The following is a 27,483-nucleotide window of genomic DNA, read 5'->3' as shown; positions in this document are numbered from 1 at the left end:
GCGCCGGCGCGGAGGGTGGGAAGGTGGGGGAGAGCGCGGATCGGGCGGGAAAGAGGACGTGGGGGGGAAGGGAGGGGAACCTTGGGTGCTTGCGGCCCGCGCGCGCGCAGCCCTCGGGCTTCACCGCCGGCCTTTCCCGCGCGCGCCGGGCGCAGAACGGTTCTGAGATCGGGGGAGGTCGGGGGGCGCGCGAGCGCGCGCAGGGAACGCGGGGGCGCGCCTCCGGGGCGGGGATGGGCGGGGGGCGGTGCGTGGGTCCCAGTCGGCGATCGGGGGGCGGGCGCGGCGCTGCCTACCTCTGATGCCAAAAGGCGGCGCAGCGGTCGCGGAGCACAGCGGAGGTGGCGGCGGCGAGAGTATGGTGCGCGCGTTTTTGATCACAGTGCGGATTCGGCGCGCTGGTGGCCCGCCGCGAGTGAGGGCTTTTGTGGTGCGGATCACGCGGCCAGCGGGTGAGTGGGCAGAGCCGGGTGTGCGGGCCGCTGCGGCCCTGGTGTTAAAGCTAGTGAGGAGCCGTCGCAGAGCGCAGCAGCCGCATCCTCGAAGAGCAGGTAAGAAAGGCCTCGAAAAGTCCCGGGCGCAGGCGGCCCTTGGAAGATTTTGTTTGGTAAGATTTAATATAGATAAACCATCTTCCGGACCAGGATAGGAGGAGGAGGTTTCTAGGGGTATCTCTCCCCTCTTTCCCCATTCGGGTTACAGTTACTTAGAGGTGCGGTGGTGCTCCCAATTTATTGAGCCCAGAGCCCCCTTCGCACACCTCCTCGTTGCCGTGAAACTCCGGGGCGCACCGGGAGATTCGAAACTCACCCTAGAAGTCGGTCAGTCGTGAATTTCCTGGGTGGGAGTCAGTAAACACACACACACCCTCCACATAACACACACACACACACACACACACAGAGTGAAGGTGTGTTTCTAGGGCACTTTATTTCGCCCTGGAGGAAAGTATTACTAACGGTCTTAGTTTTATGGGGGTCACCTGTTTTCGCTCCTGCCAGGTCGACCCTCTCTCCTTACAGTAGGTGGAGGATGTTCCAGGGTGGGGGCTCGCACATGGTGTGAGTTCCCGAAATAGTAAACACCCATCAAAGGAGCAAGCACTTGCTTTTGTGGTCAGTAGAGAGTTGGGCTTTGGTGGTAAGGTGGAGATCTCATATTTGGAGCCCTAACTGATTCAAACTGCTCGGGATGATGCTTAGCAAAATGTTTAGCAAAAAATAGACCTACAGTGGTGAGTCTGAGAAATCACAACCGATCATATTTTAATCATCTCAGGCCACAATTAACACTTTTTTAAAAAAATGAGGCCTACTTACTGAAAAACAAAATCCTAGGTAGTTTTGTCCTCAGATCAGACAAATCTTTACTCGGTGTAATTTCCTATAACCAGAATAATTGAAAATACATATTGCTACAATATGCAGAATCCTAGTGTAGAATTTGGATATAAATCTAAAAGCAATTTAACGAGGCTTCATTTTTGTGACCTTACTTGGGGCATCCATTTTCCCCGGGAATAGATGTTTTGAAAAAGCAAAGGCCAGGGAAAGAGGAATTATTTTTTTATTGTAACGTTTATAGGCCTTTGTCATGTAAATGTAAAACTGTTAAAACTACGGGTGTTTAGTTCGGTGCCTCAATTTACAAAAATTTACAAGCAGGGGTGCCTGGCTGGTTCAGTCGGTAGAGCGGGCAACTCTTGATCTCAGGGTTGTAAGTTGGAGCCCCACGTTTGTGTCGAGATTACTTAAAAATAAAATCTTTTTTAAAATTTACAATTTATAGGGTAAATACACATTTTCTTTTTCATATTATTATGAAAGTTCAGTTTTTTAAAACAATTAGTAAGAGCTTGTAAAAGATTTCATGTTATGTTGCTGTACTTCAGTTCATTTTAAAACATTAATAAGACTCTGTTTATTTGTTTGTTTGTTTTATGGTGCTTTATTCTGACCAGCAAACGTTTAGCCACCATATGTTTTTGAATATCAGAGTTATTACTATTACTCTCTACTTTAAGCTATTTTACTTAAACTATTAGGTTGCTTCTTGGATCTATAATAACAAAGTAGAGAATTTTAATCTATGTAAATCTCATAATTATGTGTTTTATATTTTAGGAATACACAATGTAATAGTGTATTAAATACAGTATTCATTTTATATTTTTATGAAATGTTAAAAATATAAAAATAATAGATTCATTGAAAGTAGCCATTTATTTCTTGTTACTTAAGTATAAAAAATTTTCAGGAATAATATATAAAGTTATTTTAAAATGTATTGACTATTTGAAAAGCCCAATTTTTAGTAAATATCTGGTCCAATTTTTATCTTATTTAATTGTTTTTTTAAAAGATGTTATTTATTTATAAGGCAGAGAGAGAGACAGCGAGGGAGGGAACACAAGCAGGGGGAGTGGGAGAGGGAGAAGCAGGCTTCCCACTGAGCAGAGAGCCCTATGCGGGCTGGATCCCAGGACCCTAGGATCATGACCTGAGCCCAAGGCAGATGCTTAATGACTGAGCCACCCAGGTGCCCCTGGTCCAATTTTTAGTAAATATCTGAAGACAGGACACATAACTTAGGTAGAATAGAATGTGTCTTAAAAAGTTGTGCAATTATCCAACTTTATTTGTGAAATTATACAGATACATGTGACATTTGGAAGTATTAATTATAAATGATGTTCGATTATATCTTTCACATAAATATATATTATGCCTATGGTTATAGTGACTTAAGAATATATATGGATGGTAATTATGTTGGGATTCACTCAATTTCTTAAGAACCACAATGCTAAAAAATTATTTGTATGAATTACTTAATACTAATACAAACATATAAGGTGTAATAATTTTTTATTTTTAAGGTTTCTGCAACTATGTTCATTATGACTTTTTATTTTATATGACTGGAAAATGTATATAATAAAATTCCATATTACTAGTTTTTTATTCACACATGCCTGATGAGTTACATTAATTGATTTGTTACTTCTACCTTGGTGTGTTTACAAAACAGTTGTATTTTTATGAGATGAAGTATTCATTTGTTTACTCCTCTTTGGGAACCCTTAGGGTTTTTTATCACCTTTAACAACATAGCGTTCTCTCAAGGTCAGCACCGTACAGTCAGCATAAACCATTATTCCCAATGTGTACCTGATCCCCAGCTTGTATTCTGTCCTAAAGAAACAATGACACTTTCAGTAACCAAAACTTAATATTCATTTACTTCTTTGGGGACTCTTGAATTTTAAAAAGTCCATTGTCATCCTAAGGTAGGGAGGACATAACCTTGTCTATGTCCATAATATTTTATAGTTCTCTTTAATTACATGTTAGTTCATCACTAGTAACTACCATGGTAGAGTTAAGCGAAACCATTTTTCCAACATGTGAATGACTCCTATGTAAAGTGATCCAAATCATCTCAAAAATACTTTCTTAAAGGAAGGCTGAATATTTGACCCAGTATTTTTATTCTTTTTAATTTTTTATCCTTTTTGAGAAGCATAACAATCTCACTTGCCCCTCCATACTAAAACACCTTAGGCCAGAAAATCCTTCTGTCTGCTGCAAAATCTAACTTGAGAAAAAAATTTGTGGTGCTTTATTTCTGCAGTTTAAATTATGTAAACAACGGATATTCTTTCACTTTCTAAATAAACAGTTATAGTCTTGAATAGCTTTTTTAAAAAGCTACAGATCTCAAAATTTTCCTTCTCACATAATGATCACTAATATGGTATCTGTTTAGTGACTAATGAGGCTAATGCACTTTTTAAACACCCCACTGGCAAGGACATTTTTATTGTAGGTATGAAGAACTTTTAAAATATCCATACATTTTTGGAGGCACCGGGCTGGCTCAGTCCCTAGAGCACATGAGTCTTGATCTTGGGGTCGTGAGTTCAAGCCCCACATAGGGCATAGAGTTTACTTTAAAAATATTTTTTTAATCAGAAAAAAATATTCATACATCTTATGCAATTATTCTCTGGGTAGGCATCATCCAGCAAAAGAGAGGTTATGACAAAGATCGATAGACAGATAAATAGTAACCAGAAATTGAAAATTGCCTTGAATTCTAGCAATAAGATGTTAAATTGTGGCACAAAAGTATACTCTGCTATAATGGTCTGGAATATTCTGGACTCTGGAATATTATAGATAATCATTTTTGAAGAATATTTAATAGAATGTGAAATGATTACATTATAAAGTTAGGTGATTTTTTTCAAAATTCAAAGCAGAGAACAATTCTTATTTTTGCTTTCCCTCTTTTCCTCTCTCTGGACACACACACACACACACACACACACACACCCTATTTATAAATATCTATAGTGCTTTCCTTAGGATGGGGGGACTGGGATTGGTCATCTTTAATTTCTTCCTTATACTTTCGAGTTTTCCAAAGTGTCACGACCATCGCCAGTAAAAAATACAGCTCATTTTCGAAGCCTGAAATGACCATACGTTAGGGATGAACTAAAGCCTGCTTAGCGTTAGACTGGGGGAGGCAGTGAGGAAACTGAGTTGTGCAAGTATCATATATAAGAAGGTTCTTGTAAAGTCTGGAGGAAGCACGAGAGAGAGTTGTGATTTCAGACCAACGCACGCCAGTGCCTATTCACAACCTACTTCGTTTTTACCTAGACGATAAATGCACAGCTGTCCCTGGGTGTTAGGCCTCCTGTCACATAACTTGCCCCCTTCTAGGAATCCTCTCACGAGCCCTCTCCGGACCACTTCAAGCTGGAGCTCACCACCTCCCAGAGCCGGGCGGGGGATGCAACGGGCCTCCCCAGCACCCCAGAAAGAGCCCGCCAACAGGAAGCGAGACTCAAAGGGGCTCGGACCTCGCCTCCCCCACTTCCCGGCTGCAACCAGCCTCCTGGACCCTAGCTCCCCACCGTCTCAATTCCTAGAGACGATGCGGATCCCGGAAATTTAATTAGCAGCTGGGGTAGAATCCTCTAGCAAGAGTTGAGAGGCATGGCCTCCTGATCGCCACACTCCACGAATGCACCCGTTTTGCTTTTTAGCCGCGCCTGGGCCTCGCCCCACACCCCAACTATTTCCTCAAGTAAGATTTAATCAGAGTAACAGACTAGGGGTCACACGTAGAGCGAGAATGGTGCTTCACTAGATGGAGGAGGAAGTGGGGACAGGCGGAGTCCGAGGGGGCCTCATGGATTCAGGAGAGGTGCAAGGTAGGACAGAGGACGTCTCTTGGTCACCTCCCCAGCCTGGAACTGGCTAACCCCTTCCTCTGGAGGAGAGGATCAGGGAATAGATGAGGTTCACTCCCAGACACCATGGGGGAAGTGTCCCAGAAGTCGGCAACCAATCCCTTCCGCGCCAGGTGGCGACCAGAGAGTATGGAAAAGGCCTCCTCCTCTTTGTTCCTCTGTCCGCGGTACAAGATGGTAAAGAAAATGACCCATAGTATTTTTCCAGTGATGAAGAATTTGCCTCAAATTCTTCTCTCAACTGTTTTCTTCTCATACTGCAGCTTTCCTTGTGTTTGAGAACTTGCCCTCCGTTTAAAAAAAAAAAAAAAGTAAGTATTAAAAAAGACCAACTTCTATGACAGTAAGCCAACCAACGGAGAAAACCTGGGGAATAAATAAAGGATTTGTTCAGTAGGGGAAAGAAGGCCTCTCTTTAAGGCTCTCCTCCATCTTAGAAAATGCCCTCCAACTTGGGACCCGCAGAGATTCACCATATCCTAATACACGCTATTTTTCAATGGGTAGTCAGCAAAAACACGTACATTGACAATTGTTGAACTTACTAAGTGTCAGTAGCATTTATTTTTTAGAGAAAGGAAAATTGAAGAAAATCTCTGCTTGTCAGTGCAGTTATTTATTTCATAAGCCCTAGAATGATTGCTGCAATTGGGCAGACCTACATAATCAGAAAGAAGTAATAAAAGAGGAAAAAACTAAAACCAACCACAAGACTTAAAATTCCAATGCCTTAGAGGTCCTTCAAAAAATAAGTTGACTTTTATTTTTTATGTTGTAAGTCACATAATGACTCTGTTCATGAAAATATAAAAATTTTATCACAAATGACTTTAATTCTTCTTCAACAAGATCTCAGTTTTTCCCTTCACCTAAAAAAAAAAGTCAGAATTTATTTGAATGGTTTCAAAGCCAGTAGGAAGAAAGGTTTTGTAGAGATTCAGAACTATATGAACAAAGATATGTAATCTCTTAAACAAATTGAAACTAATAAAATTGTGCAATCAGAGTGGTGTAAATAAATATGCCTTTACTTTCTTAATTTAAGCATGAGATTAGTGAGAAGTCTAACTAAGGCAAGGGCTATCGGCAGCATCATTACCTGAACTGCTGTTAAAAATACACATTTCTGGGGCTCACTCCCAGAACATCTAATTCAGCATATTTGCTCTGAGTCCCAAGAATCAACATTTTAAAAAGCACTTGAGGGGGATTCTGTTACAGGTGGCCTTTCTGCAACATCCTTTGGCAAATATGGACAGTGTGGCTCTTGAAGCCTTATTTTTGCTTATTTATTTTTAAATCAAGGGCCCAGCTTTTGGGTAAGATTTAAATTTAGAATCAGCCAGTCACACTTTGGGTCCCAGGAAGAACTGAGAGTCTCAGTAATCAATGAAGGAGCTGTTTTACTAAATAAAGGAGACTCTTTATTATTATGTGATCCTTCATCTGAATTGGAAGATTATCTCTAAGATGCCAGGTTTTTACCACCAGAACGCATTTTGAGGGGAAGGATGTAACAGGATATACTTGCATGTTAAAGCTTGTAGCACCAGACAGAAAATTTCCACATAAGACATTTATGATATTTTATCTTTTTGAAACACTATACATACTTACCCCTGCTTACAAAGAAAAAATAGTTCTAGATAGATGGATAGATAGACAAATAGATAGATAATAAGGGATTTCTTGCAGTTCATTTTATTATCCAAACAGAAACCAGCCTGGTAAACACGACAATCTAAAATTATGTAAGAGAGGGAAAACAAAACAAAGAAATGTTCCACAGGTTTAAATTAAATTTATTGATCAAGGCAAAATTGCAATAAAATGTAGCCATCACAGAATAAAGCACTTGTGGACAAAAATTGTGGGTCTCTGTATCTCTGTAAAAGCACAATGACCAGATAGGAAATATATACAACTAATGTAAGCTAAAAAATAATTAGCCATTATAAGAAAAACTAAAATATTTTGCCTTCTAAATTATAATTTTTCTGCCTTTAAAGTACAATTTGTCTAATGTTATATCTGCTTTGCTGGTATATTAGGGAAGCTTATGCTTTGTTTTCTTTTCTTTTTTTTTGAGTGCCACCATTTTCTTGCTCTGACTCTCCGAGGCTGCCAGATCATCTGACTCAGCAACTGTACAACTCTTTCACCCAATTTAAAGAAACAGCAGCCATCCAAAGAACAATGACTCCCCCCCCAGTTGCAAATCTGTCTCACCTGTAGAACAAATAGTACATTTTAACTTTGAAATAATTGTTAAATGTCCATAGGACATGGGACACTTTCAATTTTACTCCATTCAGTTTACATGCTGAATAATTGAAATTGAATATATTTTATGGGACATGATTTTTAAAAGAAGCTTATTGAAACTTTCTTCCAAAAGCCTATGGTCAAGTTTGCTTTCTCTATTCCTTCAAAATAATTATAAGGAGCTTAACAGTAATAGAGCACATCAACTCACACCATCTCATTCAGTTGTCACATTATTCTTCTGTTTTAGAGATTTTATTTTCTCATTTTATAAACTGGAGACTGGGGTTCAGATAAGTTGTTGTATGGTCTGCCAAAAGTCATTTACCAGTAACTCATGTACAATTGAACTGGGTGTGCTTCTTGCCCCAAATGCCTGCACTTAACCACTTACCGCTTTATAATTTCCATATGTATATATATGTATATATGTATTTATATATATATATATTTATATGCATATATATGAAGTATAAGTTATTTATTCCCACTCTGACTTAAGAGCAATAAATGGGAAATCTATGCACAAGCATAGGAATCACTTAAATCATGAAGCAGAAAAGTCACTTTCTTGAAATACATGATCTGGGATTAGATTGTTTCCTTTACTTACTAGTTGTGTAGCATTAGGACTAAGTACTTAAAATACTCAGTGTTTGCATTTTCTCTTCTGTAAACCTGAGACAGTAGCCTATAGTATTCATCTAATAAAACTAGATATAATAGTATATGTAAAGATACATTAGGAACTTTCAGTTGGCATACATTTGTCAGTTGTTGTTAAAGTGCCAAATGAAGCTATGCCCTTGAAAGCACATTAGTTTACTTTTACAGTAAGTGCCTACTTAATTTTACTTTAATTATTCAGATTAGCGGAAATTCCTGAAATCCACTTTAAAGAATATACATATCATAATAAAAATATATTTATCAGTTCAAATCCCTGCCACAGTCCAAGGTGTCATGTGAAATCAGTGTAAATTTGCCTACTTTTTAAAACCCATACCTGTTCAGGAGCCCTATATCATGGCCTTTACAGTATGACTCTGAACTATAGTATTCATAATCATTAAATAGATATTAAACAATATTCATGAACCTCTGTTTTCTAAGATGAGAAATCAAATTAGTTTTAGAAAGCTGAAAAAAGTTATTGACCTGCCTTCAGTTATCAAAAACTCAATATAATAATAATTTCTGGAGGGGTCACTGAGGTAGTAGACTTTTAATTCCTCAGAAGGTTGTCACCAGTCTGAACATCTGAATCAATAGTTTTGGCACAGAATTTTGTAAAAAAAAAATTTTTTTTTAATATAAAGAACTCTGCCTGTGTGTGTGTGAGAGAGAGAGAGAGAGAGAGAATGCAAGGAAAGAGGAGTAGAAACATTAAAGTCATCCTCAAAACCTTCAGAATCTCTGTCTTGGAAGGTGGCATGAAATTATTTACATTTAGGAGGATATCAAAAAGATGAAACATATTATGTAAACTTCCTTAAGGTAAAATTGACTTAGGTGTATAAAATTGGTGCAGAGTAAATGTAAAATGTGTCCTGTAATCATTGCCTTTTTAAAAATGAAGTATGGAAGTTATCATCTTAACCATGAGAGAGAAAAATATAAAGCTGTACTTTCAACCCAGAAACTCAAAGGAAAACATGAGTGGAGATGTTACATCTATAAGTAAAAGGTGCTAACATGAATAGGAAGCATTTCCTGATTTATTCAGAGTTGTTACATATCATTATGAAGTTGATTCCTTCCAGAGGAGTTTAATCACATATTAGGTGAAGAATGTCACTTGAAGAAGAGCCATCCAAAACAAGAATTATTTCTTATAATCTTTTATAATATCAGGTAACATTGTGGCTTCAGAAGTCCAGGAAGAGCAAAAAAAAAAAAAAGTTTTGAACATAACAGTAGGATATAGAGCCCCAAGAAGGCAGGCTACTCTTAAGAGGGCAACCAGTTCTCCATTTGAAGAAGAAAGCTTCAACTTAAGTGATTCACCCTGAAATTAGAATATCCTAAGTCACTGCTATATCCAGTCAACCATGAACAGTCAACTCCCACCCCCAAGAGTGAAAACTTAATACAATAGTATTTCTCTGTGAGTTTCAATAGTTTCTTTGCATTCTAATAGCACATACATACATCAGCAGCATAAGCAAAAATAGGATAGTATATGGGGGCGCCTGGGTGGCTCAGTGGGTAAAGCATCTGCCTTTGGCTCAGGTCATAATCCCAGGGTCCTGGGATCGAGCCCCACATTGGGTTCCTTTCTCAGCAGGGAGCCTGCTTTTCCCTCTCCCTCTGCTGTTCCCCCTGCTTGTGCTCTCTCTCTCTCCCTCTCTCTGTCAAATAAATAAATAAATAAAATCTTAAAAAAAAAAAAAAGAATAGTATATGTGTTCATGCTTAGCAATTAAGAGGGCAACATGTGTTTGAAAAGAGAAAATCTATCCCACCAGTAGGAAAAAGAGGGAGGTTGGGAATAGAGGTTTAGAAAAGATAAACTTTATAATCCCTCAATTTTGCCTATACTTTCCCCATTGTACCTGGTATTTGAACTGCACACCAAGGAATGGCAGTGGGTGACAATGAATGTGGGCAAACACTGAACATTCACTTGCTTCATTGTTAGTTTCCATGATTTAATGAAGGTTTTTGTGCAAGCTCTTTTGTTTTAACACAGCCAACTTTATTATGAAGAAGCTCTGTTTTCAGGGGATTAGAATTCAAAGAAGACAAAATTAATCACACCTTTTGGAAAGGAGTTGGCTTGTTCAAACCACAGGTACCCACCAGAATGTATAGTAACAACAACACAAATACCCCAGAGGAAATTGACTTTGATGGCCTAAATGAGTAACAGGATAGTAAATGTCTTATCTATTCTCCAAAAAAAAGTTCTATTTATTAAGAGCCTACTGCAGGCTTAGATTTTTATATATCTGACATTCTTTAATTCTTTATAATAACCCTATGAGGTAAGCTTTATCTTCCTCACTTTTGAGAGGTGGGAAGATGGAGGCTCATGATATAATGAGTAGTGGGTGTTATATACAACTGATGAATCACTGAACTCTACCTCTGAAATTACTATTACACCATATGTTTATGGATTGAATTGGAATTTTAAAAAAAAGGTCCCATAACTATTCAAGCCCATAGAGCTAGTAAAGGAGGGATTGGGTCTATGAGAGTATCAAGACTGGGATTGTTTCATTACCATGCTTCATTTGTGTCTCCAAGACTATTAAGGATATGGTTGACATTCTCACCAACCACGTCTGTCCAAGTCAGAGTAAATAGCTGTAGCCACAGAAAAATTATGGAGAGAGGATTGATTTCAAGACCTGCCACAAATATTTATTAACTGTGCACCCATGGCAATGTACCACCCCTCCATTTTCTTATCTATAAATCAAGGGGGTAGCTTTTTGAAAAACAAATTTGTAATATGTGGCAAGAGCCTTATATTGAAAGAGCCTTTTTGAAAAACTGCAATACGGGGGCGCCTGGGTGGCACAGCGGTTGAGCGTCTGCCTTCGGCTCAGGGCGTGATCCCGGCGTTATGGGTTCGAGCCCCACATCAGGCTCCTCTGCTATGAGCCTGCTTCTTCCTCTCCCATTCCCCCTGCTTGTGTTCCCTCTCTCGCTAGCTGTCTCTATCTCTGTCAAATAAATAAATAAAATATTAAAAAAAAAACTGCAATACGATTTATTGTAGCAATTAGAAACCCCTAAAATATCTGACAACAGGGGCATCACTAAGTAAACTATAACATTGTCTCAGTGGAATGTATTGTAGCTGTTAAAAGTAGTGGTTGTAAACTGATTTTTTAGGGAATTTAGGGAAATGTTTTAATGATAAGTGAGAGGAAAAGCTTACTTCAGAATTATACCATATATACAAGAACTAAGCAAGGAAAAAGAAAGAAAACATTTCAAAATGTCAACAGTCATTGCTTCTGTGCAGTGTAATTTTTCACTTTCTTTATAATCTCATTCCTTAAAAATGTTTTACATGTGTGAACTATAATCAGGAAAAAATTATTCAAAAATGATAGAGTTAAGTGACTTTGAAAGGACATCAAGATCCACATTTCTGTCATTATGTGTATTATTAACCATCAATACCTCACTCAGAAACACAGTAGTTCCTGAAAGTAGAGATCCTGTCACCCTGGTCCAGGATTTGCCACCTGCTTGCGGGCACAATTCTCAAAGAAAAGAAAGCATTGCTGAGTTGTCCGCTATATACTGTACAAATCAGTCAACAGGGAGACATACCAAGGAAAGTGTGGACCTCTCAGTCAAAACTGCTAACCTTGAGTTTGAATTCTATCTCCTTGTGCATTGTTCCTTAAGCACTCTGGGCTGCTTCTTTTCTGATCTGTGAAGGAAGGATAATACTCTCTATCCCATGGGACAGTTGTGGGATTAGAAATGATATATGCAAAGCTGTTTAATGCTTGCCACATAGTTGGAGTTCAATAAATGGTAGCCATTATGATTTTCTTGGCAATTTCGAATGAATTTCCTATTGTCTCTATTTCTGTCTGTGACTCTCCTCTAATTATATACCTTATTACTTATTTTGTTCCTCAGGATGAGGCTAATTCTCAATATCTGTGCAGGTAAACAAATTATACACATACACACAAATACATACTGCAGATAGATATATAGACAGACATACATATACACATAAACTATGCTAATAGTTTAGTTTTCTCAACTGGCCAAATAGCGACAGATAGATATAAGTAATTCACCTCAGAAACTTCTCAATATGCAAAGCAGACATTTACAAAACAGCTGAATTCTGGTATGATTGTTTTCATGAGCTGTAAAGATTCCTCATTTCATAAGAACCCACTCTATAGATACTTCTTTTTTTTAAAGATTTTATTTATTTATTTGACAGAGAGAGAGAGAGCCAGCGAGAGAAGGAACACAAGCAGGGGAGTGGGAGAGGAAGAAGCAGGCTTCCAGCGGAGGAGCCTGATGTGGGGCTCGATTCCAGGACTCCGGGATCACGCCCTGAGCCAAAGGCAGCCGCTTAACGACTGCGCCACCCAGGCACCTCTCTATAGATACTTCTAATAGTAAACAACTTACATAGATTTAAAATCACATTTGCTTTACACACAATTTAGAAAAGACATCTGCTATATAATATGTAATACACTTCTAAGTTGTCCTTAAAATGATCTGGGGAAGATGATAGGTACTGCAGATTCTATACCCAGTTTATACTTTGGAAACTAAGATTGAAAAATTGTGACTTACCTATAATTACGCATCAAGTTTATAATAAGTGAAGTCATTTAGAGTTTTGTGTTCCTTGCCAAAGTCCTGTCTGAGCAGGAAGAAAAAAAAATTATGGTTATTCTGAGCAGGAAGAAAAAAATTATGGTCATTCTAAGTGAACAGAGATGTCATGGAGTCCCTAAAAGAGTGCCTTACTTATAGAAAACACTCAATAATTGTGCTACACTGGATTTAATTAGAGAATATTACAAGGGAGAAGGAAACATCCTCCATCTTGAATTTTCCATAGAGCTAATCCTGGATTCCCTGTTCTCAGCAAATTTGTCTGGAGGTCTGCTCTGTTTTCTCAGGGGTCTCCCTTTCGTGTTAAAGGTACCTTTTTTTCTTGTGGAAGATAAATAATTAAAGGAAAGCCTAGTATTTAATTCTTTGCCATTTTTCATGTAAGGAAGTCCTTGTTTCCCATTTAAAATACCCAGAGTGGACACTGAACCCTCAGAATTCTTACCAAGGACAGTTCAAGGGGGGAGCATGTTTCTTGGCTGAACAATAATCTTTTGAGGCACAGTCATTAATATACTTGCTTTGTAAATGGGGATATTGAAGCCAGAATAAAGTATGACCTGCTCAAGGTGAGAGGTGGTGGAACTAGGCCTGGGGCTCTCTTTTCCTTACATTATTAACTTCTTCTAAATTAAAGGGGATGCGTGAAATTATTCTGCCATTGCCTTAGTCTTCAAATAATCCTGTTGTACCCAGCATTCAATCCTTGAGCCCATCTCTTCAGACTTAACCCAGCTGTGTCCAGAAGCTCTTTTACGCAGCATACCTTGCTCTAATAAGCTATTTCCTAAGAAACTTTCCTTAATTATGGGATCCTCTCCTGAACCTGAAATACATCTTTTCCCTAGTTACACAGGTCTGAGGTGTCAGTTATCAGAATGCATTTTCCTTCTCCTACACTGTTAATGTAGACTCCCCCCAAGGGCTCTTCTCATTTCAAAACCACCTTCCCCCTCCAGAGAAGCAAACATATTGATGGTTGTTACCAATACACCCTCATGACAAAGGACCCTTCTTTTTTTGCACCCACAGCTTAAAGCCAAGTGCCTGACATACAGTATATGTCTTCAGTTACTCTTTGTCAAAGTTATGAATGATGGTTTTCAGAAAGGCAACTCTTACTTGTCTAATAAATGTATTTTGTTCATTTAATTAATCAGAATGGTTAATGTATGCACATAGTACGAAATTCAAACATTACGAGTTGCAGAATGTGAAAAAGAAAGTCTCACGTCCATCCCAGTTCCTCATTTCTTTCCCCCACAGTTAACAGACTTTTCTGTATCTTTCCAGAGATATTCTATGTATATTTTATTTTTAACCTCAAGCTATATTTTGGGCAACTGTTTAAACACTAATGCTGGATATGGTAAACAGATATATGCTTTTAAACACAGCTTTTGTGTGTGTTTCACTTGATATAATGACCTCATGAAGTATAAAGAATAGGGCAAAATAGATCTCATTTTAAAGATATGGACATTGAAAATACATCAGGACTGTCACTTGGTCCCAATTCAGAGCTACTTCTCCAACACCTTTTATTTTCCCAATAAAGTAATGTTATCATATGATATGTTTGCACACAGTGCTTCTCAGACCTTGCCAATCCCACAATGCCTTGTCAGAACCAGAACCTAATTTCAAGATACCATCTTCTCAAATAGCTTTTTATCTCTTTCTGGTGATGTGTTAAATTAATGGTCACATCTAAAATGACAATATGAGCAGCCCTTCCCAGGCTCCTCTGATGGCTTTTTTTTTCCAGTTTATTTTCCAACTTCTCATTGTACATGCTAGTGAATTATTTTCTGTGGTCCCAAACTTCCCCACCCTTTCCACCAAATTCTTTGATTTGTAGGGTTACTGGGGTGGCATCACTGCAAGACCTTCTTTAAGTAAAATAGTCAGGTTCTCCTGCAGCATCATGGTCTCAACCTCAACTGTGTTCTCCAGGCTGATGAAATATTTCTCTAAGTCCTACTCAGCCCATCCCTCTCTCCTCATAACAGAGATTCTAAATCTTCACCACTCTCACTTCCTTTTTTTTAACATAATTTTTATTCAAATTCCAGTTAGTGAACATACAGTGTAATATTAGTTGTGGATGTACAATTTATTGATTCACTAATATTAGTTTTGGGTGTACATTTAGTGATTGTATGATTGCTTACATACAACATCTGGTGCCCATCACAGCAAGTGCCCTCCTTAATCCCCGTCACCCATTTCACCCATCCCCCCACCCACCTCCCCCTGGTAACCATCGGTTCGTTCTCTATAGTTAAGAGTCTGTTTCTTGGTTTGACTCTCTTTTATTTCCCCTATGATCATTTGTTTCATTTCTTACATTGCACATATGAGTGAAATCATATGGTATTAGTCTTTCTCTGACCAACTTATTTCCCTTAGCATAATACTCTTAAATTCCATCTGCATCATTACAAATGGAAAGATTTCGTTCTTTTTGATGGCTGAGTAATATTCCTCTGTGTGTGTGTGTGTGTGTGTGTGTGTGTGTGTGTGTGTGTGTGTGTGTGTTTGTGTGTATACTACATCTTTATCCACTCATCAGTTGCTGGACACATGGGCTCTTTCCATAATTGCCTATTGTAGATAATACTGCTATAAACATCAGGGTGCATATATCCCTTCAAATTAGTATTTTTGTATTCTTTGGGTGAAATACCTAGTAGTATGATTGCTGGATCATAGGGTAATTTTTTTTCTTTTCTTTTCTTTTCTTTTTTTCTTTTCTTTTCTTTCTTTTCTCTTCTTTTTCTCTTTCTTTCTTTCTTTCTTTCTTTTTTTAGAGAGGTGGGGAGGGGTAGAGGCAGAGGGAGAGAGAGAATCTCAAAGCAGACTCTGGAGGCCCATGCAGGGCTCAATCTCACAACCCTGGACTCATGACCTGAGCAGGAATCAAGAGTCCAATATTTAACCAACTGAGCCACCCAGGCGCCCCAGGGTAGTTCTATTTTTAACTTTTTGAGGAACCTCCATACTGTTTTCCAGAGTGGCTGCACCAGTTTGCATTCCCACCAAGTGTAAGAGGGTTCCCCTTTCTCCACATCCTCACCAACACATGTTGTTTCTTGTGTTAATTTTAGCCATTCTGGGGCACCTGGGTGGCTCAGTCAGTTAAATGTCTGCCTTTGGTTCAGGTCACAATTCTGGGGTCCTGGGATTGAGCCCCACATCGGGCTCCCTGCTGGTTCTCTCTCTCCCTCTGCTGCACTCTCTCTGTCAAATAAATAAAATCTTTTAAAAATTTTTAGCCATTCTGAATGGTGTGAGGTGACATCTCATTGTGGTTTTGATTTGCATTTCCCTGATGCTGAATGATGTTGAGCATCTTTTCGTGTGTCTGTTGGCCATCTGGATGTCTTCTTTGAAGAAATGTCTGTTCGTGTCTTCTGTCCATTTTTTAAGTGGATTATTTGTTTTTTGGGTATTGAGTTTGATAAGTTCTTTATATATTTTGGATACGAGCCCTTTATCAGATATGCCATTCACTCTCACTTCCTAACCCACCATCTATCCTCACTGCAAACAAGCCAGCCTCTTCGTTCATGAAAGGAAGTGCTTCAACTTCCTCCCTGCGCTGACCTTTTCTCCTTTCTCACATCTAGTTATATCTCCTGCGTCTGAATTCATGACTGCTCTCTGTGCCTTGTATTCCATCTCTCCCTGACTTTTTAGGGACCTCGGGTCCTCAGAAATACCTTATCTTGCTTGGGTCCTCAACTTCCCTTTTTTCTCTTCTAGCTGTCCTTCTCTTCACCTGGCACCTTTCCTTGTGTGTGCTCAGACCCCCTCCCTCCTTTCGCCTACCTCCCATCACCCTACATTGCTGTGAACTATCACAGCTAAGCTGGGAAAAAATAGTCCACATAGTGTCCCCACTTCCTTGCCATCCCATCCACCCCTTGTTTTCCTTCTGACAATCCGAGCAGTCCTCCCCAGGCTTCTCTGAAGGCTCTTTTTCCAGGAGTTTATTTCTCCAGCTTCTTACCATACATCCCAGTGAATTATTTTCAGTGGTCCCAAACGTCTATGTCTTTTCACAGATTCTCACCTCTGCTTGGAACGTCTTTCTCCTCCTTTCACGTCTTTATATTCCTACTCCTCTCTCCAAGGCTCGGGTCAGCCTTCAGCATCTGTGCAGCCTCTGCCGAAGCCACCAGAAGTTTGGTTCCCTTTTCATTTTCTTGTGTCACCTTCTGCTTCCCTTTGCTCTTCAAAACACATTACATGTGATGCCAATTTAACAACTACAACAACTCTGAGGCAAGTACTGTTATTATCTCATGTATACAGATGGCAAAACAAACCTAGATGCAGTAAGTAACTTTGTTCAAAGTTATAGAGCATTAAATGAAAAGGACAGCTTTGGACTCAGGCGGTCCTACTCTAGAACCCATATGTTTAACACCCCACACCACCATGCTCCACCCTTAGCCTCTGAGTTTGTTGAATGAATGAACGGGTGTTAGTCTTTTTTTTTTCCTTGAAAAATGGATTAAAATTGAAACCAGTTTAAATTTCATAGCATAGATTTTCAAAACTGCCAAGGCAGCACAAACCTAAATAAGGCCGTGACATTCTCAAGGAGGAAGACAAGTAAGTTAGGGAATGATAATAACAATATGTAACAAAGTATAGGATTCAGAAAGCTCTTCGGCTTCATCAACTCGTTTAATCAACCTGTGACATATATGATGATTCCATTTTACACATGGGCAATCTGAGGCTGGAAGAACCAGCACCAGGATCCTGGACTTCATATTTTGTTTCTTCTGAGACACTGGCCCTCAGGTCTGAGCTGATATGGAAGAGTAAATTAGGAGTATGTTAGGTTCTTTAAAAGAAAAGCTGGGAAAGTTTTACACTATTATTAACTACTTATTTACTCAAGATTTCTAATGGAGCATGGGATCCATTTCTAGAACTGAGAAGCCACACCAAGGATGCCATCATCTTTTGGGAGTTCTATTGCAAGTGCCAGAGATAGGATATACCTGTCTAAAACCTGTTCTTGGAAAAAATAAACTTCCATGTCTGTACATAATTCATCCAAGGGCTGTTTTATATGGTTCCCTCATGCATTTCCTTCATCAGCAGCAGTCCAATATATTGCATAAGAGTTTAATGAGTTCTCAAGTAAGAATCCGTAGTTGAGTTTTAGAAGAGTTTCTGAATTCCCTGAAAGTTATATTCAGAAATACATGTGCAAATAGGGGTGCCTGGGTGGCTCAGTCAGTTAAGCATCTGACTCTTTATTTCAGCTCAAATCATGGTCTCAGGGTCATAAGATCAACCCCCACCCCCAGATCAGCAAGGAATCTGCTTGAGACTCTCTCTCCCTCTCCCTGTGCTCTTCCCCATCCCTCGCTTGCCTGTGCAGAGTGAGCTCTTTCTCTCGAAAATAAATACATAAATCTTTTTTAAAATATGTATGCAAATTAACACACTAGTTTAAAAAATTATCACATACTTTATTTTTTGAGGAGAGGGTCTATAGCTTTCAACAGATTATCAAAGACCTACTCCCCCTGCTCCAAGATTAAGAGCCATTATTTTAGTGATGGAAACTAATTTTGATACTGGTCTAAAAGTCAGACACAGTAAGAGAAATCTGTTCCCTCCTTCCCAATACCACAACCACAATTCTCCCCTTCCCTATCATACCATACCTTAAGCTACATTAAAGAATTTTATGTTCTCAACCACAGTTTGAATTTCCCACACCATTGTTGCCCAGATAACTGAGAGGTACCTGAAGGAAAATAGAGAAAGCACAGAAATTTATTTTTTAGAACAGATTTTACATCCCATAAGTGTTTTAACTGGCATCTTTTTTTTTTATTTTAAGTAATCTCTAAGCCTAATGTGGGGCTCAAACTCATGACCCAGAGATCAACACTCACATGCTCTACAGATGGAGCCAGCCAGATGCCCCTTAACTGGCATCATTTTATTTTTTAAAAAATTTTATTTATTATTTATTTATTTAAGAGAGAGAGAGAGAGCATGAGTGAGGTGAAGGGTAGAGGGAGAGGTGGAGGGAGAGGCTCCCACTGATCAGGGAGCCCCTGACTGGACTTGGGGCCAGATCCCAGGACCCTGGGATCATGACCTGAGCTGAAGGCAGACACTTAACCGGTTGAGCCACCCGGGGGCTTCCCAACTGGCATCATTTTAAAGCTCCATGTTTTGCCTGAACTAACAGCAACTGAAAGTATTTGGGGGGCTTGCGGAGAAGTCAACTAGGGATTGAAACATAGCTTTTGAGGGGCACCTGGGTGGCACAGCGGTTGAGCATCTGCCTTCGGCTCAGGGCGTGATCCCAGAGTTGTGGGATCAAGCCCCACATCAGGCTCTTCCACTATGGGCCTGCTTCTTCCTCTCCCACTCCCCCTGCTTGTGTTCCCTCTCTCGCTGGCTGTCTCTATCTCTGACAAATAAATAAATAAAATCTTTAAAAAAAAACATAGCTTTTGAGTAGAGCTGTGTTATCTAGTAGGCAGATTAAGCATGTGCTTTAAGGGATCGGCAAAGCCTGAACGATCCAATTTTTAAAAATAATATATATTTTAAAATATATTAGCCACAGGAAAAAAGTAATAACCACAGGAAAAAATAGAACCGTGCTGGATTTTCTTTTGCTTATTATACTCTTAGCTCTGTTTAACTTTTCATTAAACATGAGGGTGGCCAGTCTTCTTGGCCTTCCCTTTCATATAATATTCATAATTCTATCCAAAGCATTTTATTCTCTGTGCCTCACAGCAAGATTGTAAGAGAACCCTCAAAATGGAAAACTGAAGAGCTTAAGATGTGCCTCACTGTTCTAAATGCTTGTATGTTCATCAATTCATTTAAAACTCACAACAGCCCTATGAGGTAGGGACCACTCTTAGCCTCCCATTTTATAACTAAGATAATTGTGAGGTTTTTCCAGTAGGAAGAAGAGATTGGGGGGGAACGGGAGAGGAGCGGGAGTCCTTCCATCCAGGAGAGGGCCTTTGTTCTGTTTTCCCGAGGAGGCGCCCTTCGCTCTGAACTCCTCGCTGTGATCTTGATAGACTCTGATTCACTAAGCAACTCTGTTTCTAGAGCTCTGAGCGCTTTTTTCTGGTCTAGGAGTAATTATTTATTAAGAACAGAGTCATCAGCCCAAAGACTCTCTCGCCAGTTTCCTATCTGCTTGTTGGCAGAAATCTCCATCATGCCCGTTAAATAGACCTCATCTTCTCCGAGCCAGCCCTTACACAAGGCACTAGTATCAGGCATTGCACAAGGAGGGGAATCCTTCGTCTTCGTCATCCATTCTACAGGTGTGTGTGTGTGTGTGTGTGTGTGTGTGTGTGTGTGCGCGCGCGCGCAGTGAGGACAGGCTGCTGGCGGGTGGGCAGACTCTCCAAAATGAATGTTTGCGCAAGGATTTCTGGCATGGTGGACCCAGCACGCGAACCCAGGTGTTGAATGGTAGAAGGCGGAGAGTTATCTAAAAGTAGGGAAGCCTCGTAGTGGCACCGGTGATACCGATCCTCGGCAAGGCTCTCAGACTCTCCAAAATGAATGTTTGCGCAAGGATTTCTGGCATGGTGGACCCAGCATGCGAACCCAGGTGTTGAATGGTGGAAGGGGGAGAGTTATCTAAAAGTAGGGAAGCCTCGTAGTGGCACCGGTGATACCGATCCTCGGCAGGGCTCTGACTGCGAGGAAGGGTTAGCTGTTTCTTCCGATTAAAAGAGGAAGCAATACTTCGCCTGCGACATCAAACACCCTGGTTCGAAATTGGCGGTTAGGAATCCTGTGCGGCTTTCAAATGCGAGGGGTTGTACCGGGGAGGAAGGAAACAGGAGAGCGAAGTCGCTCTAACCGAGTGAACTCGCTCTGAGACCACGAGCGTCTCCGTTGGGGGCGGGGGAGCGCAGCGCCCGAGAGAGGGAGGGGGACGCGAGGTGGGGGCGGCTGCCGAGGGGCCCAGGGCTCCCCTCCCCCACGGCTTTGTCAGGCTTCCCGCGCCAGCCCCACCCCCCGGGCGAGCCGCGGAACCGTGACAGCAAAGGCCCCGCGTGGACTTCAGGGGGTGTCACGTTCACGGCGAGTTCAGCTCAAAGGGCGCCTCCTCGGGAAAACAGAAGAACGCGCTCTCCTTGATGGAAAGACTCCGGCAGGAGGAGTCGAGGGGCAGAGTCGGGGGGTGGCTTCCTCCGGCCCCGGAGGAGGGGAGAGGAGGAGCGGGCTGGTCACGAGAGGCTGGGGCGGGCCACTGGCGCCCGACAGCGGCGGAGGGAGGGAGGGAGCCAGGGGGCAAGCGCTGGGGAGCAGCATGGAGCCCTCCGCAGACCGGCTGGCCACGGCCGCGGCCCGGGGTCGGGCCGACGAGGTGCGGGCGCTGCTCGCGGCTGGGGTGCCGCCCAACGCGCGGAACCGCCAGGGCCGGAGCCCGATTCAGGTGGGTGAGCCGGCCTGCCGCGGGAGGAGGGGGTGGCGGCGACTCGGGAGCACAGGGTTTGTAAGGGAGTCGGAACCAGGCTAGCGTTTCGATTCTCGGTAAGGGGAGACTTCTTGATGAGTTCTCAGGTGGAGTTTGGAGCCGAGACCTTCCGGTGTCCACGTCCTGGGGGCTTAGGAAGCCACAGAGGAATGAGGAGGCACGTGGAGTGCAGATCCCTAGAGTGGTGTGGAGATCTGGGGCGGGAGGGGGGTGAACTTATTCGTGTTAATATAGTTCGAGGTGTGTTCTTTATCTGATACACGGTTGCGAAAGTTTGCGGTAAAAAGCAAGATTTTAAAGAAATTAAAGGTTTGTTGGGCCCACTAGCCCCCAGCTCACAGATTCCCCGAAGGGAGCTGATCATCTTCCTTTGGGGTGGGGGATTGCAGTGGAAACCTTCTGTTGTGTAAATTGAATAAATATCAATTGAAATTATTCAGAAGCAGCTATATATTGTGTTTATTTCTACTTAAACCACGTAAGGAAAATATATGCTTGTTCTAAGAATTTAGGTAATACAGACAGACATACATGAAGAAAAACATTAGTGTGATCGTGCCTGAAATGATTTCAATTTAGTTACCATTTTGAAGGTATCTCCTATTATTTTTGTTACTTTTAACTTGCTTACTATAGATTAACTTATTTGAGATAGAGTTTTCAATTCCTCACTGTTCAGAAAATGTCGTTTCTCCCCTCCTCCCTCCAGTTGTGGGTAAGGGTGGGGGTGGGGGGTGTTCGGTATTTGTCGTTGTTGTTTGCCTTCACTAACTTCCTAAATCCAGACTACAAAAACGATTTCTTCCTGGCAGTCACCACCCTAGTTGTATTCCCAGTGTTGATAGCAATTTCTGATTCTGAAAAATAAAATGTATGTGAAACAAAGGCTTACTGCACAAATTCCAGCAATAACAAACAAAGGAAAGTAACTGTACCTGCAATTTCACAGATTTCACAAGTCAATCTTCCTTTCCTGAAACTATGCTACATAGGATAAATTTCATACACTTTAAAATACAGATATAAAAATGAAACCAAAATGCCTTAAAACTTGAGATTATTTGGGATTTGAAGTGTGAAGAGATTTTGAAAGGAGAGAGGTTGTGTGATGGTAAAAGGAAAGCATGAGTCCTTTAAAAGGAATGCATGCATGATTCCTAATTTCTTTAAAATTTTGCTCCGAGACTGTGAGTTTGAACTTGAAGTTCTGGAATATGTTAGAAGAGACTTCGTTTAAATAAAAAAAGAAAAAAGAAAGTTGGATAATTAGTTTTAACAATTTTTTAAATAGGGAAGATAACATAGAGAAAAGGGGGCATGATTTTGGTTTAGAATCCTAACCAAACTTGTGTTTAATATAAAGCTAAGTAGTCTACAGAAAATTTTAATTACTTAATGTCTTATCAAATGGATTTAAGCACTACAAATATTCATTGTTTGATTTTTTTCTTTTTGCTTTGGATTGCTATTTAGATTTAAATATTTAGATGCTAGGTTTCCTTTCATACTTTAATACTGCAAAATATAATGAAAACCTTTAAAATCAGTTAAATGATGAAGTGCTTCATTGGATAAGCAGAATGTTTCATCTACTATATTTTCACCTGCATTATATATAGACATGGAAGTTGACTTCTTCTAAGAACAGGTTTTAGACATGTGTTTTCTAGCTCTGGCACTTGCAGTAAAGCCCCCAAAAGATTCTGGCATCCTTGGGCGTGGCCCCTTTGTTCTAGAAATTGACGCCATAATCTATTAAAAGTCTTGCATAAATAAGTAATGGTATGAGAGCTTTCCCAGTTTTTATTTTAAAACAGTGAATTGTCCTAATCCACTGCAATAGTTTTTATTTTTGTAGCTGTAATTTGGTTCACTCATATTTTCTCTCTCTCTTTTTAAAAATTAAATCAGTTTCACTTTCTCCAGGACAAGAATCAACCACTCTAGTATAACTTACTATGTTTCCTTGGTTTAGAGAAATTAAATAATTCATGTTTAATGCAGAATGTAATTAAAAACAAGGAATTTCTCTTTATACAGTCACTGTTGTCTAACTAATATAACCAAATAATGGTTACTTTAAAAAAGAATCGTCTGCTTTCACTGTCCACCACGCAACACTCAAATTTTAAGGTTGCTGTGACTGTGGATACTATTTAAAGATTCCTCTTTGGTGCAATGACTTTGTTTCAAAGATGATTTATGAACCAAATGAGGGGAGCACCTCCTGTTTAATGAACTCTCAGGGTGTAAATTTGGGAAGTTTCTTAGTTTCCTATTTCTGCTGTAACAAATTACCACAACTTTCATGTGTCAAACCTACATAAATTTATTATCTTGTAGTTCTGGAGGTCAGCAGTCTAAAGAGGATCCACAGGGCTGCATTTCTTTTGGGAGTTCTAGGGGAGAATCTGTTTCCCTGTCTTTTCCAACTTCTAATGACCATCAACATTCCTTGGCTCATGGCCGCCACATCTTCTCTCTGACCTCCATTCTTAGATCTTTCCTCTGTAACCTTCTTATAAGGAAACTTGTGATTACATTTGGGCCCATCCTGACAATTCACATTAATCTCCCTCAAAGTACTTAATTTAATCACATCTGCCAAGTCTCTTTTCCCATGTAGGTAATATATTCACAGCCTGCAAGTGTGAAGCAGTAGACATCTTTGGGAGCATTATTTAGCTTACCACAAGAAGGAAGATGGGGGGCTGGTTAGACAAAGCTCATTTCATACTTTAATAAGACGGTGAATTTTAACATTCTGGGAGGCTAAATGTAGATTAAAAGTTTTACAAGAATTAAAGGTTTGTTGTTGTTTTCATTTTCACTTTTTAACAGTTACCATGTCCTGGGCTTGGATATACAGCAGAAAACCATACAAAATCTCTGGGCCTTATATAACTTTGTATCAAAATGAGGGGGGAAATACAGGAGGTTAGGCTGTAGTTCAAGCCAGTTTGTCCCTCACCCTTTTGCTATTGTCTGTGCCCCTGGCAGTGTTCTGTCTGTGGCTGGAACTCTGCAAAAGTTTGGAGAATACAATGCAATTCATTGTGTACAGAAAAATGGAATGAGTAGGAGACCTGGCTAAGGGAGTTGGTAACTGAAGGCAAATAGAGAGTAACTAGACTCCTGTGGCTTGTACCGGCATGGGCACGGTGTGGGAGCTTCACAAATAGTTTCTTTAATCTTGCCCCTGCCCCCCGTCCCCACCCTGACCACTCTGCTCTCTCCGGCAGGTCATGATGATGGGCAGTACCCGCGTGGCCGAGCTGCTGCTGCTCCATGGCGCAGACCCCAACTGCGCCGACCCCACCACCCTCACCCGACCTGCGCACGACGCGGCCCGGGAGGGCTTCCTGGACACGCTCGTGGTGCTGCACCGCGCCGGGGCGCGTCTGGACGTGCGCGATGCCTGGGGCCGCCTGCCCGTGGACCTGGCTGAGGAGCGGGGCCACCGCGCTGTCGCCGGGTACCTGCGCGCAGCCGCGGGGGGCACTGAAGCTGGTAGCCACGCCAGCATGGAAGGTGCGGAAGGCCCGGCAGGTGAGGTGGCAGCTGTAAGAGTTGAAACTCAGAGAGTTTCTGCAGCCCAGTGCACTCCTTTTTCAGAAGAGAAAGCTGGCTCCAGGAGAGCAGGGTCTTGGGTCTCGCCTCAGCTATCACAATGCCACCCTTTAAGACAACCCCACTGTCCCAATCACAGCGCCTCGCTCTGGCTGCGGACAGAAAATAGCCTAGATGGATTTCCGCACAGTAAAAACCCATCCTACAAACTGTTCCCCTATTCCCGCAAACACTCACCCTTCCTGGAGCTCAAGCTCTACACTGTGGAACACTGATGACTGGGGAGGCAGGAAGTCTCCTGGCCCCTCTTCCTCCAAACTAGCAGGCAGCAGCATCCACTCCACTACCCTCAGTTTCCGCATTAGCATACCTAGGTAGCTGGACCAACCTATTTCCAAAAGCATCTGCGTATGGCATGGTCCGGCAGAAATCTGTCACCCCCAACTCTACTGCAAAATTTAACTAAATCCCACCCTCTGCTCAATGCGGTGTTGTTTGCCAGAGCTGCCCAAGGGAGAGCGACCTCTCCAACCCTGGCAGTCTGTACACGGGGATTTGCTGCACTCTCAGAGAAACAGAGACCCTCTCTTAAGCTGCTTCTTCTCTGCGAGAGAGATTGCTGTGTGAGGGAGATGACCCTGTGATCCTTCTTGCCTTCTCCTTCTCCAACCACAAAGCCTTCTTCTCTTGCGGACCCCGTTCTCCACCTCCAGTCCTGCCTGCCTGAAGTACCAACTTTACTGATTTTTTCTGAAGGGAGAACCATTATATATATGAGAATCATATGAGAACCATATAAAGGGAAACCATTATATGTATGGTCATATATATATATGTATATATGAATATTTAAGGTAAACCATGACTTTGAAGATACTAAGATCTATCCCGTTTTGGCTCAGAATTGGGGCATTAGACCCTCTGGGCTTTAGTGGGGCCTGAGAGGACAGAGGGGAGAGACTCACTCTGAGCCCAGGACCAGAGATGCAGCGAATTTTGTGCCTTGGGCGTGGGAAGCTCGAAGATCTCCTTTAGCCTGCCCACTCCCTCTCTCCACCAACTGAAGTTCGCATCCGGACACAGCGCGGGCGAGGGGCGAGGGGCCAAGGGCCAATCATAGGGCCGGTTGCGCGGAGCAAGAACGGCAGAGGAGCTGAAGAGGAGAGATTAGAAGACTGAAATGGGCCACAAGCAAATAAACAGAGCAACCCTTTATAAGCAAAACTAAGAGATTTGACCCAAGCACACAAGTCCGTCCACTCCTTTCCTCCTACCCTCCCTTTCTCCCTCCCTCCCTACTACATAATCAGCTCCATTTTGGATGGGACTTAAAGTGAATGAGACAAAACCGCAGTCCTGCCCTCATAGATCTTACGTTCTAGGAAACAGACTTTAAGCAATAAACGTATTTTCAGAGAGCTAGTTTGTAAAACCAATGTGATGGATAAGAGTGAAGTCTGAATGGGAAGAGGGGCTTAGAGCTGTCGGAGAGCCTGACTGATGAAAAGAGATTAGCGACTGGAGGCAGAGACACTCTCAAGTGCAAAGACGGTGGCGGTTTAGGAGGACAGAAAGGCGGGCTGAAGCGAGCACAGCGCGAGATCAGAGAGGAAGGATGTTAGGTTGAAACGTGGATTTTTTGTCTGAGAAATTTTAGAAAGCCATTCGCAGGTTTGGGAGAGGGAGCCTGGGGAGTAAGACGACAGGGCTGGAACCGAATGTCCCTATAGTGCCCAGCCGCTCTGGCCCCTCAGGTGCCCTGAGCTTACGCGTGTGGCTGAGTCGCTCCGCGTCAGATGCAAGAGACGCCGGCGGATACGCGAAGAAAGAGCAAGGCGGTATTTTCACGGCCAGCATCTGGCGCTGTGTGCCATGCCTCAGCACGAGTTATATACCGGGGTTCTCGTCTCGCCAGCCCGCCGGTGGCTTGGCCGCGTGCTCCCTGCCCTCGCCTGGCGGGCCCGGAGCTCGGCGAGCCCGAGCAGCCAGCCGCGCAGTGGACGCGATGCGGAATCAGCGAGGCCGGGGAGTCGGGCTGCTGGCAGGGTCCAGCTTTGATGGACAGACCCTGTGCTGAGGGGTGGTGGATATTGATAAGAGGCCAGCGAAGCTTTCTGAGAACCTTGCTCATTAGTGTCTGAATACCAGGTGGGAGACCATGGGAGGAAGGCGGCATGGGTCCACAACCTTGACTTCTAGTTTCTAATGTGTTTTCTTTCTGCCCTCTGCAGACAGCCCGGACTTAAAGAATGATTGAGATCTAAAGACACCTCAAAATGGTTTGATCTTCAATCAATGAAAGTGGATTACCCCCACCCCACCCAACTCTTCCCTGCCGCCTTAGTCATTTATCAAAAGGCTTCATATTACTATCCCTTCACCTTCCCCTAAATTTTCTTTTATACATTGTTATAAAAGGTAAAAAAAAAAAAACACTGTTTCTGCCTTTTTATTATTGGGTTGGAGTTTTCTGGAACAAGTCCTTTAGGCCTATGTGGGCACTTCCTCTTTCCAGCCTCGCACACTGCAGGGC

At 41.7% G+C, this 27,483-nt stretch overlaps 1 protein-coding gene across 5 annotated transcripts; it reads left to right on the top strand.

Moving 5' to 3' along the window:
* The first annotated feature begins 284 nt into the window (after nt 1-284).
* On the top strand, nt 285-27,383 carry LOC100472171 (cyclin-dependent kinase inhibitor 2A). Of its 5 annotated transcripts, none has more exons than XR_004626479.1 (3): nt 285-551; nt 24,623-24,911; nt 27,182-27,383. XR_004626479.1 is itself a non-coding variant. In XM_034663980.1 (3 exons), exons 2-3 carry the CDS (start codon nt 24,626-24,628, stop codon nt 27,205-27,207), a joined length of 330 nt encoding a protein of 109 aa, XP_034519871.1. In that variant the 5' UTR covers nt 321-452; nt 24,623-24,625; the 3' UTR covers nt 27,208-27,383. The 5 variants fall into 5 exon arrangements, 4 of the variants coding, with proteins under 4 accessions (XP_034519871.1, XP_019652700.1, XP_034519870.1 ...); XM_034663980.1 differs by having other exon boundaries at nt 321-452; nt 24,623-24,929; XM_019797141.2 differs by having other exon boundaries at nt 418-551; nt 24,623-24,929.
* The last annotated feature ends 100 nt before the right edge of the window (nt 27,384-27,483 follow it).

This window comes from Ailuropoda melanoleuca, chromosome 7, assembly GCF_002007445.2.
Source record: "Ailuropoda melanoleuca isolate Jingjing chromosome 7, ASM200744v2, whole genome shotgun sequence".
NCBI lineage: Eukaryota > Metazoa > Chordata > Mammalia > Carnivora > Ursidae > Ailuropoda > Ailuropoda melanoleuca.
This window is presented reverse-complemented; position numbering and strand designations above follow the sequence as displayed.